Source organism: Dermacentor andersoni, chromosome 1 (genome assembly GCF_023375885.2).
Source record: "Dermacentor andersoni chromosome 1, qqDerAnde1_hic_scaffold, whole genome shotgun sequence".
Taxonomy (NCBI): domain Eukaryota; kingdom Metazoa; phylum Arthropoda; class Arachnida; order Ixodida; family Ixodidae; genus Dermacentor; species Dermacentor andersoni.
In genome coordinates this window covers 43,444,778-43,460,801 of record NC_092814.1, presented here as the reverse complement: position 1 = coordinate 43,460,801, position 16,024 = coordinate 43,444,778, and the positions used below count along the sequence as shown (strand labels likewise).

Genomic DNA, 16,024 nt, shown 5'->3' with positions numbered 1-16,024 from the left:
CAAAATTAACGAAATTAGCAAGACCCGACGGCTATGACAGTGATAAGCACTGTGGCCAAAATTTCATTCCTATGTGGCCGGAAGCAGCCAAACATTAGCAGACATTAGTCGGCGATAATATAATAGTGCTACTTAGAGTACAGTCAAACCTCGATGTAACGAAGTTGCACTTGCAGCGAAAAACTTAGTAGTTAAACTGCTAATTTTGTTAATTAGATGTTTTAAGGATAGGATAGGGATAACTTTAATAGTGACGGCAAACGACTGTTTAACGCGTCGTGACGCTGGCCAAGCGTCGACCCGGGGTTATGCCCTACTCTGCACTAGCCCAGTTGGGCCCGTTTGTAGTGGGTCATGAGGCTTGTGCTTTTCGAGCGCACCCCAGGCCTGCTGGACGGCCCATAGTTGAGTCCTTGTCTGCAGACTGCAGTATACCTCGAAGTTCGGACGGGTAAGTCCTGGAGGTAGCTTCCGTCGGGAACCTGGCACAGTCCCACATGATGTGCCATTGGTCCGCCGGACCCGCTGCACAAACACCGCACAGCCCACTCGGATAGAGCTCTGGGTGAAGCACGTGCAGCATTGCAGGGGCGAGGAGTGACGCGGTCTGTATTTGTCTTAGGATTACGGCCTCCTCCCGACTGAGTGCCGGGTGGGGAGGCGGCATTGTCCGTCGAGCTAAGTGGTAACACTTGGTTACTTCGGCATAACTAGTCAATCTGTCCTTGGTTTCAAACCACCACACGGAACGGTCACTCTTGGGGGCGCGGAAAGTTAGCGCTCACGCCGCCGAATGGGCCATCTCGTTGTGGTTCGGTGAGGATGCACACTCGCCGGCGTGCGCCGGGAACAACTTGATACGGACGGTGCTGCCGCGGTCTTGAAGTTGGAGCTTGCCGATAATGGCGGCCGCCGGCGCGCATATTCGCCCCTTGGCAAAGTTGCGCACGGCATTCCTCGAGTCGCTGAGGACGGTGCGACACTCGGCCTCGGTGATCGCCAGAGCGATGGCAACCTCCTCAACGTCTGTGGCGTTCGTGCACCGCACGCGCCAAAAGCAGCCCAGGCCTGCTGGACGGCCCATAGTTGAGTCCTTGTCTGCAGACTGCAGTATACCGGGATGGGGTCCACGTAAATGTGGGCCTGCGCCTCATCTGTGATCTCGCACGGTTGCCGGCTGGGAGCTTGGGGGGTTGTAACCCAGGGACGTCAGTATACTGCGGCCCGTCTTGGTGGTAGAGAGGCGCTCGAATTGCTCGGTGAGCTGCGCCTCGGCTATTTCTTCTAGGGTGTTATGGACGCCGAGCTGCAAGAGCCGAGCCGTACTCGTGGTCTCTATTAAACCCAGCGCCGTCTTGTAAGCCCGTCTGATCAGCGTGTTGATCTTGGTCCTGTTAGTGACGTGACTGATCACGAACGACTGGACAAGGCGCACGAGACTATCTTCACGCATGCCCGCCCGTCGTGTAGATACTCGATGTATGAGCCGGATGGCGTCCATTGCCTTGGTGGTAAGCTTCTTGATGGTCTCATCATTGCGGCCGCTCTTGTTGAGCAGCAGGCCCAGGACCCTGATCTTGGGAACTTCGGGGATGCGTTGCCCCGATGCAGTCACAATCTTGATGTGATCACACTCCCGAAGGGGAGCGCGCTTCCGTCCCGGTCGAAGCAGTGTGAGGACAAACAGCTCGGATTTGGCGGGCGAGCACATTAGGCCTGTGCCGTCAAGGTGCTGCTCGATGGCGGTAACCACCGCTTGCAGCTGTTGCTCGATGCTGGCGTCGGTGCCGGCAGCCGCCCACAGGGTAATGTCGTCGGCGTAGATAGTATGCCGGACACCGGTCCCCGCTACTGCCCTCGCTACCCCGATCATGACGAGGTTAAAAAGCAACGGCGAGATGACCGAACCCTGTGGAGTACCCGTACTGCCGAGCTTGTGTTCGGGGAGCTTGAGGTCTCCGGCGTGCAGTTCCACCGTGCGGTTGGTCAAGAAGTCAAGATTCCACATTAAAAGCAACTTCACAAATTCCCAGAGCATGCGAGAAAGATATCTTCTTAGCAAGCATTTATAAACAGATTGCAAGGAGGTCGGGTCATAATAGCGTGGTTATGAGCGCCAGCGCATGCGGGGCAGATCGTACTGAGAGTAATGCATCGACGTGGCTCACAGCGTCTGAGATTTGTGTATGTGCTGGCACGCAGCGGCGTAAATCTCCGACACCATAGCTTACCGCGTTTAGTGCTCGCACCAGGCACCCACAAATTAAAAACAAAAGTATAAAAAGATATGAATATTGGTACTGAACCCCCCCCCCCCAAAAAAAAAATGCCGGTTTGGCCAGAAAAGTGGAGCATTGATGGCGATAGCAAAGAGACTACCCAAAGTAAGGTTTGTAGTTACACTGGTGTCACGCGCGCTCAAGCAAACAACAGATCTCGCTCTATGACCAGGAACCCGCACTCGCAATGCGAGTGAGCGCTTCGTATTGTGTCTCGGAAACTTGAGATTACGCGACCGCCAACACTAGACGGCCAGGAACAACAAAATGTGCGTGAAGGCACCATCTATTTCGGCTTGTCGCGGAGAGATTACCTCCAAGGACGTGCATGAGGAGTAGAAGGTAGATAGGCGCACGTTCCTGCCCCCGCCTCCCAGCGTGTGCTTGATCACATTACCACGCATTCACTCCCTCCCCATCTCTCTTGCACAGAAGGAATTGTCAGCTCTTCTGTTTCTCCGAGTTGTTTACCAATGCGACAAATGATGCAGTGGTGTTTACTGCTTACTGCGTCCTGGTGCGCGCGTTTTGACAGCGGTTTTGCAGCTCAAACTTTTCATGCAGAAAGTCACTTGAAATATTTCAACTTTTGCCACGGCCAACATCATTTTTTGCTAGATTTACTAGCCATACAAGCTCCAAGTACATGATCAAAATGGTTGAAAACGTTGTTAAATTGAAAAAAATAAATACATGGTTTTCAATACAACTAAATCGGGAAATGAAAATTGTTCATTACATCACGAATTTTGTTATATCGAGGTTTAACTGTAGTACGCAATTCTTATTGAAATTCGAAACACAGATTTTTGCCTACTTCAGCTTGCTTATTAAATTGCATCAATAAGTATACACAGTAACAGTAAGAAGAAGCACGTTGATCCAAACACCTTTCTTGATTTATGTCCGGTATTGGCCAATAGTAGCCACGTATAGGAATCTGCTATATGACAAAATATGGCAGCCCTCGAAAAAAGTGAGAAGGCTTTTGTTGAATAGAGTGTGTTCGAGAAAAAAGTGACTTCGCACTCCGCAAGTGGAGTGCGAAGGTCACACGCTGCTCATGACTGCAACATTTGGCTGAGATGTTCACTACAGCATATGCTATCCGTGGACTCTTGTTTTTCACTAAGTCTGTGGGGTGGTTCTGGACTCCTTTAAACTTTTAATGGTTGCGTTTTATGATCAATCTTTGACTGCCTGTGACCCTGTTGTGGAAATTTCTTTTACTTTATGAATCACATTTGCTTTTTTTTTTTTTCTCCCAGAATATTGTGCTGCCAGGGCTGTTCCAAATGTTCAGAATTCTGAGTACCTGAATACTATTGGCCTGAAGCTAATGCCTGGAATAGACATCATGTGGACAGGTAAGAGTACTGTTTTGAGCCACTGTAGTTGCTGCAGTATTCACCTAGCTCCTTGGTGCTGAAAGTTGGGCCAAATATCTTCATGCGTCCCATTGCTACAGATTGGTGTAGAGCATTTATTCTTGCTTGATTGGATCCCTGTATCATCGTTGATTGATTTAGCCTCTGCTATTATCATCATAAACAGGTTGTGGAACATTTTTTCTTGTTTTCTCAAAACAGCCTTTCTGGCGGTGCCATCGTTTTGGAGTGATGATACCTCTGGTTCTGCTTATCCTATCACAATAATTGTTTGTCAGAAAGGTAGGCAAATAGAAATTGCAGTGGGCATGTAATGTAGGCAAATATTGTGACATAAATATTAAAAAAGTAATCATTTGTCCTGGGTGTTACTATGGGTCCATACTTTATACAGTTTGACATGCTGTAACCTTGGTTCAAATCAGTCTAGAGTATTCATTCTTGTACAACTGCATACTCCGATTACTCAATATCATTTTTATAAGTCAATGTACATTACATCATATAGTTTAGTAAAAGTCCACCTCTAAGCAAGTTATGAATCTTTTAAATTTCTAGAAAGATATTTACTATGCAACAAAACTGAACGTACATTTTCAATTAGCACATGGAAGTATATATACTACGCATGTTTCGTCAATATCTACTTGTGAATAAAACAAAAAATTAATTGGTGCAGAGTCTCCCCTTAAAGGCTTTAATACTACATGGGTTTGTTGTAGTGCATTACGCTCAGTGGTAGCTCAGTGGCTGCAAAATTGTGCTGCTGATTATTAGTTTGTAGCTTTGTGATCCTATTTTAATGTGGATGAAATGTAAAAACATTTCTGTACTGAGATACTGGTACTGAGGTTTCAATGCAGAGCCCTCCGCTATCGCATCTTCCATACCTTAGTTACAGCTTTGGTATGTAAGATCCCATCAGTTGCTGGATTTTGTGAGCCATCTTGGCACTAAAGTGCTGTATTCCTGACTAAACGATTTTGTAAACACCGTGGTCATTGCATTGTCTTGTCATCTATCTTCTTCACATCTCACATTTGTTTGCGATTTCCTGTTGCTTTTCACACTTGTGTATGCATAAAAAGCTTTGCCTGTTCCTCTCTTTTTAAAAATATTTTTCCCCATTTCTTTTATTTGCAGGGAACAAAGTGATTTCAAAAACAATAACAGTCCAGTCGATTCAGGAGCTCACTGAAGTGCTGCGTCGGCCCCCAGTGATATGGGACAACCTACACGCAAATGACTATGATCAGAAACGTTTGTTCTTGGGACCATATAATGGCCGGTCAACAGACTTGGTGCCTCATTTGCGTGGGGTCTTGTCCAACCCCAATTGCGAGTATGAGGCCAACTTTGTCCCAGTTCACACGTTAGCCCAGTGGAGCAAATGCAGCAGTGATGGCAAGACAGATCTGAGTGAGCCGGTTCTTTTTTGTTAATTCTTAGTAAAATTGCTTGCAGTGAATTGTTTGCCTGCATATGCACACCATTTGTCTGGAGCTATGATGATATACTCTTGCTGATAAAACTGTATTGGTCTTTTTGGTACTTAGCAGTGGCGCCTCCTACTGATCATCAGTAGCATTGGAAAGGAAGGTTGTGGAGGAGGGGAGGTGGCAGGAGGCTTGTTATTACCCCATCCTGCAGTATAACTGTTCTAGCTGGCATTGGCATGACAATGCGAATGACTGCCTCTCTCCCCACCTCCAGATGCTTCCAGCCCCCATAGGATCACATACAGTATTGACATTTATGCTGTGAATGGGCTGTCTTAGAAGTTACTAGAAGTCATGGAACTCTTAAGGTGCGTATGCACTAGCAGAAAGACGTGGTCGGCGCGCCAGCGGTGGCAAAACTCAGCGGTGGCCACACCAACTGGTGGCGAGCCGCTGCACCAGTCATGGGACAGCATGAAAATCTCGCCTCCTCTCTTTTACTCTGCGTGTAGGTGCGAGACGTCGCATGCTTTTTCCTTTGTCTGCTGACAGATTGGCACTGTGTTTACGTTATTCGTTCTTAACACTAGTTATGTGTTATGAGAATGACGTTATCACTAATCATAATCATGTTGGTGTGTTCACTTCTTTCGCGCCATCGTTGCATTCAGAAGACAAGAAGAATGACATACTGTGTGTTGCCTCAGCGTCCTTACATTCAGGCTCCGTCATCTCGTACAGAATCTGATATATGGTGCACTGTCTCAAAAACCTTTCCATTGGGATGTCTCGGTTTAGACTCGTCATTGTAAAAAACAATTGCATACCATGACAATCAAAAGAAGCGCGAGCGACAGCTGACGAGAGCAGATGGTAGTACGAAACAAGTGCACTGGCTGATACCACATATGAGTACAAATCGAGCGGTCAGGCGAGTCTGCATGAAACCAGTTTCCCCACCGCCCGTCACTGAAGGGGCCGCTCTCATTGGTCTCCGGCGTTCGTGGCTCACTTGCTGCCGCAGGAAGCCACGAAAAAATCAGTCCAGGACCGATCCAGCCCGCGGCACGAAAAAGTTGCCGTGAGGCAGCTTTCACTGCGCACGTTTTTCTGCTAGTTTGTATGCACCTTTATGAAGCAACTTACTTTGCAATATGCAGAAAGGAGAGGAGTACATTGGCATATCTACTCTTGCCCTATGCAAGGCTGTGGCTCAAGGAGCACAGTAGTCGTGATGGCTCTGCTCTCTGATGTGGGGCCACAGACATTTAGTGACTTATACCCTTGCTGCATGTGCAAATAAGATGGTTTTAAGTGCATAATGCTGCGGGATTTAATGCTATTAGTTTTATGCCACGTGCAAAAGCAATTAGACATTTGCATGCTTGATTTATCTAGTTTCGTAGCATTCTTTTTACTTTAACCTGACACTATGCAATCATGAATATCATGGTTCATGGATATCATTTACTATACTTACAGCCACAGTAAACATTATCTTTAATGTAATTTGCAACCTTGCAGAATGCACTCGTTCCCTCAACATTTACTCTGAATGGCATCTTCTTATATGGTACAATGCTGCATCAAACAAGTTATAAATTTTGGTGCACATATAAGTCTGTACAGGTGTAAACATTTGACATAGTAACAAATTCTTACCACCAGATGTCTGCCTACTGCTGCCTACTGCTTGATGATGACAGCAGATGACTGCCTACTGCTTGTGAGCAATAAGAAATACGAAAGAAGAGAAAGTACCGTAAAATTCCAAGCAAACACATCCCTCCTATGATGAAAGATAATCCAAGAAAGTTTATGAGGGGGGGCTTGCTCGGTTGCGGAGTGAAATTCAAGGGTTGCCGGCCACGGATCTGGCAACCAACGAGCTAGGCCTATCCGTTTCCCAGCAATCGGTGGCTGGCTTGCAATCACCTGGCTTGCTTGTTCGCTTCCGTCGGCGTCTATAAAATCAAATGTATTGCAATTTAATACCGATGTCACACGTACACTTCTGATCGTGATTGGCACCGATTCGGATCAAAATTTTTAACTACGATTGGCTCTCTTGCGCATTTTGTGCATAGGAGCCATTCACGACCGAGAAATTTAATCCGGATCGTGCTTGATCGCGATCAAAAGTGCGCTGTGTGACACCCGTATAAGCGCAACATAATTGTGTACACATAGTGCTGACGAACATAGACGCTTTATTACGAGCTGCATGCAATCGTGTCGGAAGCGCCACTGGTCTCTTATTCGATTGCCCAGCAAGCTAGGCCTGCCGGCTCCTAGTCATTGGCGGCTGTCAACGGAGCCAACACAGCAGACGTGGCCATGTGGAAACACGTCTACGATGTTCAGATAGTTGTGTTTATATTGGCATCTTTTGTTTAAAACAAGAGAACTGTGCAAACTCGTTTGTTTTCACGGTCTTGGCGAAGTCATTCCAAGCGTCCATGCAGGGGTGCCAGTTCGCTGCTCGCTCATTCGTACCATGTGTCCCGAATCGTCGTATGCAGCAAGTCGGGGACTCCGACACGTGCCTATTGCACACAAGGTCGCAGCCTGTGTCTTGCCCTATGTGACGCTTTGCATGTTTGACCAAAATGGTGACTGATGAAGGCTGTGGCTATGCAGATACAGTGAAACCTTGTTACTACGAAACCACATGAACAAAATTTTCAAATTAACAAACTTTTCTGAATTACCCTGCTGACTTCTTATAGTTTCAATGTAAAAATATTTCAGTACTACAAACTTCAGAATACCAACCCTTTCAGAATAACGATCGTTATTCAGTTTCTCTGTGATGTTAACAATGCCTTAGTACTACGAACTAATATTCCGAAATCTGGGGATTCTTAGACTATGGTGTGTCCTTCACGGCAGCTGAAACAGTAGATTAGCAGACAAGGCGCAGAGAGCAGACGTCGCAGTGCATGGTTCGGCAAACCTGAGACTGTGCCTGAGAAAAAAAGAATGCGGGCGAGCGGAGATGAGGGCGTACAGTATCAGGTTTTGCGAGCGCATGCTCTACCCAGAAAAGTGTTGCCTAGCGATGGAGGCACATCTCTTCCTTCTTTCATCCTTCTTTCTGTGCACACCTCTTTCGCGCTTCTTTCTGTGGATGTACTAGCTTCGTGTGCGGTGAAATGTAACCTCCGTACTTGCGGGGATGCCACACAGTCACACTTTGCAATTTCCAGACGGTGTCATTTATGCCCACTTGCGATTCGACATAGTTCAGGTGTTCGCCTCGAGCGATACAGTTGTGGTGTCCACGGCAAGAAATTCGAAAAATAAACAAAGAGATAGAAAACATTGCGCTTTGGAGGCGACGTGGAGCTACCTGTTGTTAGTAGTTATCTCGGTGTCAGCGTCTGCTATGCGTGCGCCACTTATTATATGATGCTTCAGTAGTGCATGGCCGCAGAATCTATCGAAAATAGCAACAGCGCGTGTCGAGAGCCAACAGTGTCACTTTTGTGGATAGCTCATATGATGCCAACTTAGGTACTGATGGGTTAATCAGTGGAATGGTTAATTTTGGGGCTTTCACTATAACGATCTTTCAGAATCTCGAACAATTTACTGTAGTCCCCTGAAGTTTGTTATATCGAGATTTCACTGCACCTGGTACAGTACCTGGCTATGGTGAACTATCGGGCATTGGCAGAAGTGCGTCTAAGCAATAAATTTTGTTTGCACTAAATTGCGTCATTTTATGTAATTTAGTATGCATTTTTGTAAAAAGTTGACAAGAAAACTGTAGCCTAGCTGTCAGGTGAAAATGCATGAAGCAGTGAACAGGTTGAAGAAAGGGACGGGGCTCTTGCTCGGTAGTTGGCGCCAATTACAAATCACTCGAAAGGGGAGGCGGGCGCTTGCACAAGTAGGGGTGCTTGCTTGGAATTTTACGTTTAATTAAAAGTTAAAACCAAAATTCGTTAGTTTCACCAAGTATGTTGTACGCTACAAATTAGCCTGTGGTTTGTGAACAGTACAAAGTAGAGCCATGATCGTTTAGCAATAGGTAGAGAAGTGGGTGGGGTTGCATAAAAACATAAAATGAAAAATGGAATTTTTTTTGCAGAAAACCGGTATTTCAAAAGTGTCCTCATAGCTTTTATGCTACTTGGGGCATCAGGTTTCTAATATTCACTCGAACCTTGTTATAACGAAACAGGATATGACGAAATAATGGATATAACTAAGTAAATGAAATTCCCCCTGAAATTCTCATAAAGATTGGTGTTAATATTGAAAGCTTGTTTAAATGAAGTGAAATTGTCCTGCCAATGGATATAACAAACTAGATTCGTCTCCGAAACCAAAAAATACTGAACTGTTGCCCACTAAATGCATTGCTTTACGTGGGGTTCAGCACTCATTCGCCACGGCAGTTCAAAACTCCCACTTGCCCACGTCGAATACGCCATTGAGGCAAACTGGTCTTTCTCACTGCCGCGCAAAGCTGCGCACAAGCAGTATCGCACTTCTCCACTGACCTCTCTCTTGCTTGTGCCTGGCTGCTTGAGCCGCGCCATGGCTATACGCAGCTGTGCGAACGATCGCTTAATTCGCTTCTGCTGTGCAGTTCAGCTGGGCATCGCTTCCAAGATCTTCCTGATGCAATCTCATGGGTCCCATGCGAGTTGCATCATGCTGCACTGCTAAGCGTGACGTTGTGAAGGATTAGTGCATTCACTTCTCTCTTTCTCTATGGCGCGCCGCGCAGGCAGCTGCAGCTGGACCTAGCCTTCGAGATCTCCCTGGCGCAGTTTCGGGGGTCATGCCCAAGCTGTGCATTCACTTCTCAATGCGGCTCGCCACGCAGGCTGGCAGCTGGGCATGGCCTCCTAGATCGCATTGCCAGTGGTGCAATCTCGGAAGCTACGAGCTGACCCAGCCAAGTTCCCTTGCCTCGTCGATCACATAGCAGAGCAATGTGTTGTGTGCCACGTGCTGCTCGGCCGCGACGAGCCAAGTGGAAAGCAGATGCAAAAGACCATCACAGTGGAACAGAAAGCAGGTGTCTAAAGGCTGTCGCATGTCGCGTGCAGGTGTCTAAAGGCTGTCTGGTGCCAAGTAATTCATAATTTGAAGTTTATTTTTTTCTTTCTTTGTTACAGACAGAGGAATCAAGAGCTAAAGGCCATGTGGCCTGACACACGCCGGAGATTCTTGCATTGTTTTATTCAAAATTCATCGCATGTGTGGCCGTGTAGCGGTTCCGCGGCCTGCAATGCCATCTTCTTATTTTAATGTTTACAATTGCACACCCCATTGGGCATATATTGCAGTAAATGGCAATAATGGATATAATGAAGTAACAGATATAACAAAGTAATTTTGGCTCCCCCTTCAACTTTGTTATAACAAGGTTCGAGTGTCATTGTTTGAACTACTATGGCAAGGATATTGATCTGCACTACACTGCGTTTAGAAGTTAAGTAGGACTTTTTTTTTTTTTTTTTACCTTACCATAAAAGTATGCTGCATCATCAGCGAAGCCAACTTATAATAAACTTAGCCTTCACAAAACGAAGTTTATAATTTTTTGTTTCCGACTGGTCACAGTAAAGCTAGAGCCCGAGATAAGGCAACAACTCTGATATGAAAATGTTTCTCTTCAGACTTGACTATAATTTCTAGATGGTCTAGAGCAAATGCCAAGAGCGCTGCTACAGACAGTTGCTTTGGGCAGGTTATGTAAGTGCTGCAGTTGACAGATTTAAATGAGGTAAAACGTAGAACCCCTAACCTTATGGCTATGTGATTGATAAAAATGGAGCAAAACTAGAAACGTCTAACCACCCAACTACACAATAGTCAGCTTTTGTATTGCCACTGTGGAGATGCTTGGCAGAAAGAGCTTGTCATGCCCACCTTACTAATCCATTGCTAAGTGGAATTAAAAATTACGGAGGCAATGGGCATGTATAGAAGAAAGTTGCACTCCTGGGTGTGTAATGGAGCTTGTTCGCTTGTTCCAGCAGGATCACAAGTTGGAATATGTTCGTTCTGAGACGTAATACTATTTCCTGAGGGCAAACTATGTTAACCATGCCATTGCTGGTCTTAATAAAGGATTTTAAGTAGACTTTCTGTATTGCTTGCTGTTTTGAAGAATAGTTTTCAGATTAATGGGGCAAAATTCAAATTCAGCTGCTTATATTTCCTTCAGGTGCAGATTAATTCTCGAGATTAAAAATTTAGTTTCAGCACATTTTCTATGCATATCATAAAGTGTGCAGCAGAAAAATGAATTAGAAATTTTCAGTTTTTCTTGGAGTTTTGTCAGGTTTAAAAAAAATCTGAACTCGATGTGAGTACTCTCAACAGCTCAGTACTCTCTATGTGTGATATCAGAGTGTTAACTATTTAATGTCTAGTGCACACATGGAAGACACCGATTTTGTCAGTTGAAAAATCATGTCTGATGTAAAACATAATGAAAAACAATGGAAAAAATGAACTCTCTACATGTCGACGTATTGTCACTGAGAAACACCCTGTTGTCTACCTTCCAACTCGTTTTACTAGAACACTGTACACATTTTCTTTTTTCGAACTTGCAGCACAATTTCAGTGAGAAGTATTTTAAGATGTGTGCAACATGTTTTAAATATTGGCATTTTCACTGGTGCTTTTGCTTTTGATGGGCAATTTTGGCACCCACAATTGTGCACATAGCACCTGAAGGGGATATATTCGGTGCATAGTAGTGCCTCTGTCATGTGGACCAATATTGAGTGGAGCATGTTTGTTTCAGATGAGTCTGTGAGTGCAGATATCCGGCTTGAAACTGAGGGTGAGACAGAAGAAATGACCTCTCACTTGGAACCACATGCATACCACCCACGCAAAGCGCTGCGAGCTGCACTTGTTGACTGGTTGCCCGAGTTCTACCGGACCAAGAGTGCGTATGGACGGCTTCTGTCTGGTGCCTTTCTGGCTGGTGGAGGCACACCAACCCCGCCAGGTGGCAATGCCAGTACCAGTGCCCCTGTAGCAAGTAGCGGCAATATTGATGAGGCGTCTGCATTCCAGCCACTGTCAAGTGAGTTGGTTAACTCACTTGTACAGCTGCCTTCGACTCCACTGGAGCCCATGGACTGCCACTCGTCCAGTGAAGCCATGCAAACAGAAGAGCCAATAGATGACACACGGCAGTTGACATTGGAAGACCTTGCCCTTCTGGTGGACCTGTTCTATTTGCCTTTCGAGCATGGAAACCAGGGAATTGCTTTCCTGCAGGAATTCCACTGGCTCCGTGTCAATGGCCATGTTGTATGGGAGCGCTGCAAGCATGGAAATGCAGATTCTGAAGCAGGGCTGGCTGAGCTCGAGGAGTGGCGCAAACGGGCATCTAAGTTTGACCAAATGACACAAGCTGTTGGACGGCTGTTTGGACGGCTAACATTTGTGCCCAACCGAGCCTTGCTATATGACCTGTACCCATACCTCTGGGACATCAAGGGTGTCATCTCATTGCTCAACTCTTATGTCAAATGGATAGGTGAGTGAGCCACTGAAGCGATGTGCTACAGGCCTAGTTTGTCTTCTGAAGGCACAGAGAACATTTATTAAAGTCCTGGCAGCAGCAGACATGGGTCTGGCTAGATATGATTCGCAGGGCAATGTTGGTACAAAAAGAACTTTAATTTTAAATTTTAAATTTAAATTTAAGTTTTGTTCTGTGTTAACGGACCAAGTCTGGCAGCTTGTATTTATGACTGTTAAATGATTAATCGATTCTGTTCTGCATCTACCCATTGTTTCTAGCATGCTCTTGTTACATGCTGAGTAACTTGCTGGCTGTTATGACCCTCGCTCTGGGGAGGAATGCAGCCTCTCTGTCCTGCTTGTGCTGCCTCAATACTGGTTGACCGGTGCTGCGATGGAGGAGTTTTGCCTGGACAGACGTGGCCCCTGCTGCTCTAACCCAAGTCTCCTCTCTTGTCTCTTCATGTTCTGCCTAGCTCTGGGAGACGTGCCGTGCTCTTCTCCATTGGGCTTTGCCTCGCCTTCGTTCTCATGTACGCACCCGGTGATTCTTCTCTTTCTTCTTGTCCATGTGGTGTTCATTTCGAGCGAGGCAGTTAATCACATTGACCTCAGACCTTTGGTCTATGGTCCACTTCCATTGGTCCTCAGGTGAAATGACATGCATTCCCTTCTGCTTAGGTCTACGATTGACACTACTTTGGCGCACTCACTAGGCAGCTTCTGTAGCCATTGGTTGCCATGTGTTCCCCACCCCAACTTGTTTTTGTGTGCAGTGCTTTTCGAGCAGTAGTGCCAGTTGTTCTTATGGCCAACATGGAACAGCATGCCAGCCATGCTGTTCACTTGCATCCAAAAGTGGGCAGAAGGGCTGTGCAGCGAGTGCTTTTGTTACCGTTGTGTAGGTGCATAAGAGTATACCAGAGAACTTTAGGGGTCATGATTGCAACTCTATTCACAAGAAAAATGTATCTTCGATAAATGGTACGGGAAGTCCATCATGATTGTTTGGTTGGCCTCTGTTAGAACATTTGCTATGATCCTTAAAGTGCCTTTGGTTGAATGTGCACATTGTCATTTGTTTACATGGTATGATTGCATATTTTTGAGCAGTACCACCTCCTGTCTGCATTAAAGTGGTAAGGTTGCTTCCTCCTATTTTGTAAGTTTCCTTTACTCGTTATTGTCTTTAACTTTTCTGCACTCCAAAAAATTAGGCCAAAAGATTTGTATGAGTCGGGAGACCTATGCTTATTTGTGCTTGCAGTCCAAACCTTCACATCATTAATGGCTATATCAACTCGAGCATTTGCAGTATAAAGGAATTCTGTGCTGGAGGCTGTATTTGAGTTTCAATAAAGGGACATCCATAGCTATTGTACATCTGCTGCCCATTTTGTGGCTCACAAGAATCATGCCAGATTAATGTTCTGCTAATGTGTACTGTGTTTCATCACACGAACAAGACTGCCAGACTAAGTCTGAATTCTGTGGTTATTTTCTGTAACTATTGACCAAAAAGTAATTGGCTATGCAATAGTAGCAAAGGTATAACACAGACCTGTATGGAGCATTGCCAACCTATACTAGTGAAAGATAATTGGGTGCTTGACCCCAGATCCCTCACTACAGTGTGTCTCATAGCCCAAATCTTGCTTTGGAATGTAAAGCTCCATCAGTTATTAGTGCATCTAAAAAATTTGCTGCTTCCATGTATTATCTTTTTCCAGTTTATTTGTTCATAACCCATTTTTGTTAAATTGGAGCAGCTTCAAAGTTTGGTATATATTTTCACACATATTTGCAGCCACTCCATGTTGGCCAAGTACAGTTTTTTTCTTCTAGTGAGGACCTTGCCCTGGAATTAATGAGAACAGTAAACAAAAGTAACACTGAGAAAGATCAGACCTTTAAGGTATATATTCTGGATACCTTAGTAAGGAAAGATTTAACTGAAACGCGCATTAAAAGCAAGGCAAACATTCTCGACAGGGAACAGCTACTGACTGAGCCTTTGAGAACTGGTGAAGTGTCCTGGATTCTTGAGTTGATTAAATTAACCATGTGATAAGCAATTCACTAATTGGAGTACAAAGTAACGCTTTTATAACATGCTGAGAACATTTGTGTCTCCTGTATTTTCTTTGGCAATATCAGCCTTGCGCTCTTTCAAAAAGGTGTGTGCACTTTTTCTGCATAACAGTAAGTATGTTGTACTGTGACATGTGCCATCATTCCTTAGCCCAGTGAGATAAGCTTTCTCTAGGGTGCTGGATAGTTGCGGTGTGCAGTTGTGGGTCTATTAACACAGACTGGACTAACAGGGAACTGCTTTTGCTTCCTGTTTGCCTCATTGTGTGTGGGTCTGTGTGTACGCGCGTCTGTGTTGCTCTGCCGTGCTTTGCCGCAATGTTTGGACAGGCTGAGGGAATTTTTTTATTCCTTAGCTGCCATTGTTGTGCACATAAAGTAACTCCACCATGCTTTTCTTGCATTGTACAGGGTTCTCAAAGGGCTACAAGGAAGCATTTATCAGTGGCGAACAAGAACCTTGGCTCTTTCGGGGTGGGTTGACAGCTGAGCTACAGGTACGTCTATTTTGGAAATGTATTGTATTTGCTTTAACTCTGCATGGTGCATTTTCTGTTCAAATTTCAAAACTGTTGTCTTATTATTCTTTCAGAGCAGTACGGCCTCATACTTTGCAAGTTATAATACTGTCATATTTAGCGACGCTGGAAAACACAGTAGCCAAAACTTTGAATCACGAAATTAACTCTTTATTTAACGAATCTTTGCCCAGAAAACGGGTTGCACTCAAAGCACAACGATAGTGGTGACCAGATTCTGTGATTGTCAAAAATCTGATCTGCGAGTCAAACGCATGGGCGAGACAAACGCAGCGTAATTGCTGGTGCCCACGTGCATTTTAGAAAGTACTGCACAATTCATCTTGTGTGTACAATCTTATTACACAATGTTTGGTGACAGCATACAGAACAGATAGAATCAATGATAACATTCGAGTAAGTTCCAATCATTCAGGCATGTCTTGCACCGAGCGAAAGCTTTAGGTTGTTAGTGAGTGAAATGCAGTACCCGAGAAAAGCATAAATAAGTATACACATCAGTGCCCTCCTCTTAAATAGCATTGTCCCCATGCTACAAACACGAGAGCCAAAAACTGAAGCACACAGAAAAGCAACAAAGAAATGAAGTCCCAAAGTTCATCAGCAGGCGTAGAAATGCTTACGGTTCACCACATGGACAACTTCAGGTCCGTTGCTGATTTTAAATAAACAAGATATTGTAAGTGGGCTCTCTGTATCGCTTACTGTTTTCAAGATTAGGTAGTCTGCAGATCTAAGCCTAACGCTCATGGGGTGAATTTCAAATTCAGTAGCTT

At 45.1% G+C, this 16,024-nt stretch overlaps 1 protein-coding gene across 4 annotated transcripts in view; it reads left to right on the top strand.

Annotated features, from left to right (window-relative positions):
• The window catches only part of Oga (O-GlcNAcase), a 114,065-nt gene that overhangs the window by 19,398 nt on the left and 78,643 nt on the right, over positions 1 to 16,024 (top strand). For 2 of the 4 annotated variants that reach the window (XM_055061405.2, XM_050193238.3), the window contains exons 6-10: positions 3,548 to 3,646; positions 4,811 to 5,086; positions 11,885 to 12,631; positions 13,095 to 13,151; positions 15,121 to 15,206. In XM_055061405.2, the coding sequence (XP_054917380.1) occupies positions 3,548 to 3,646; positions 4,811 to 5,086; positions 11,885 to 12,631; positions 13,095 to 13,151; positions 15,121 to 15,206 (1,265 nt within the window). The remainder of the gene's footprint in view (positions 1 to 3,547; positions 3,647 to 4,810; positions 5,087 to 11,884; positions 12,632 to 13,094; positions 13,152 to 15,120; positions 15,207 to 16,024) is intronic. The other 2 variants (XM_055061406.2, XM_050193239.3) reach the window with 1 other exon arrangement.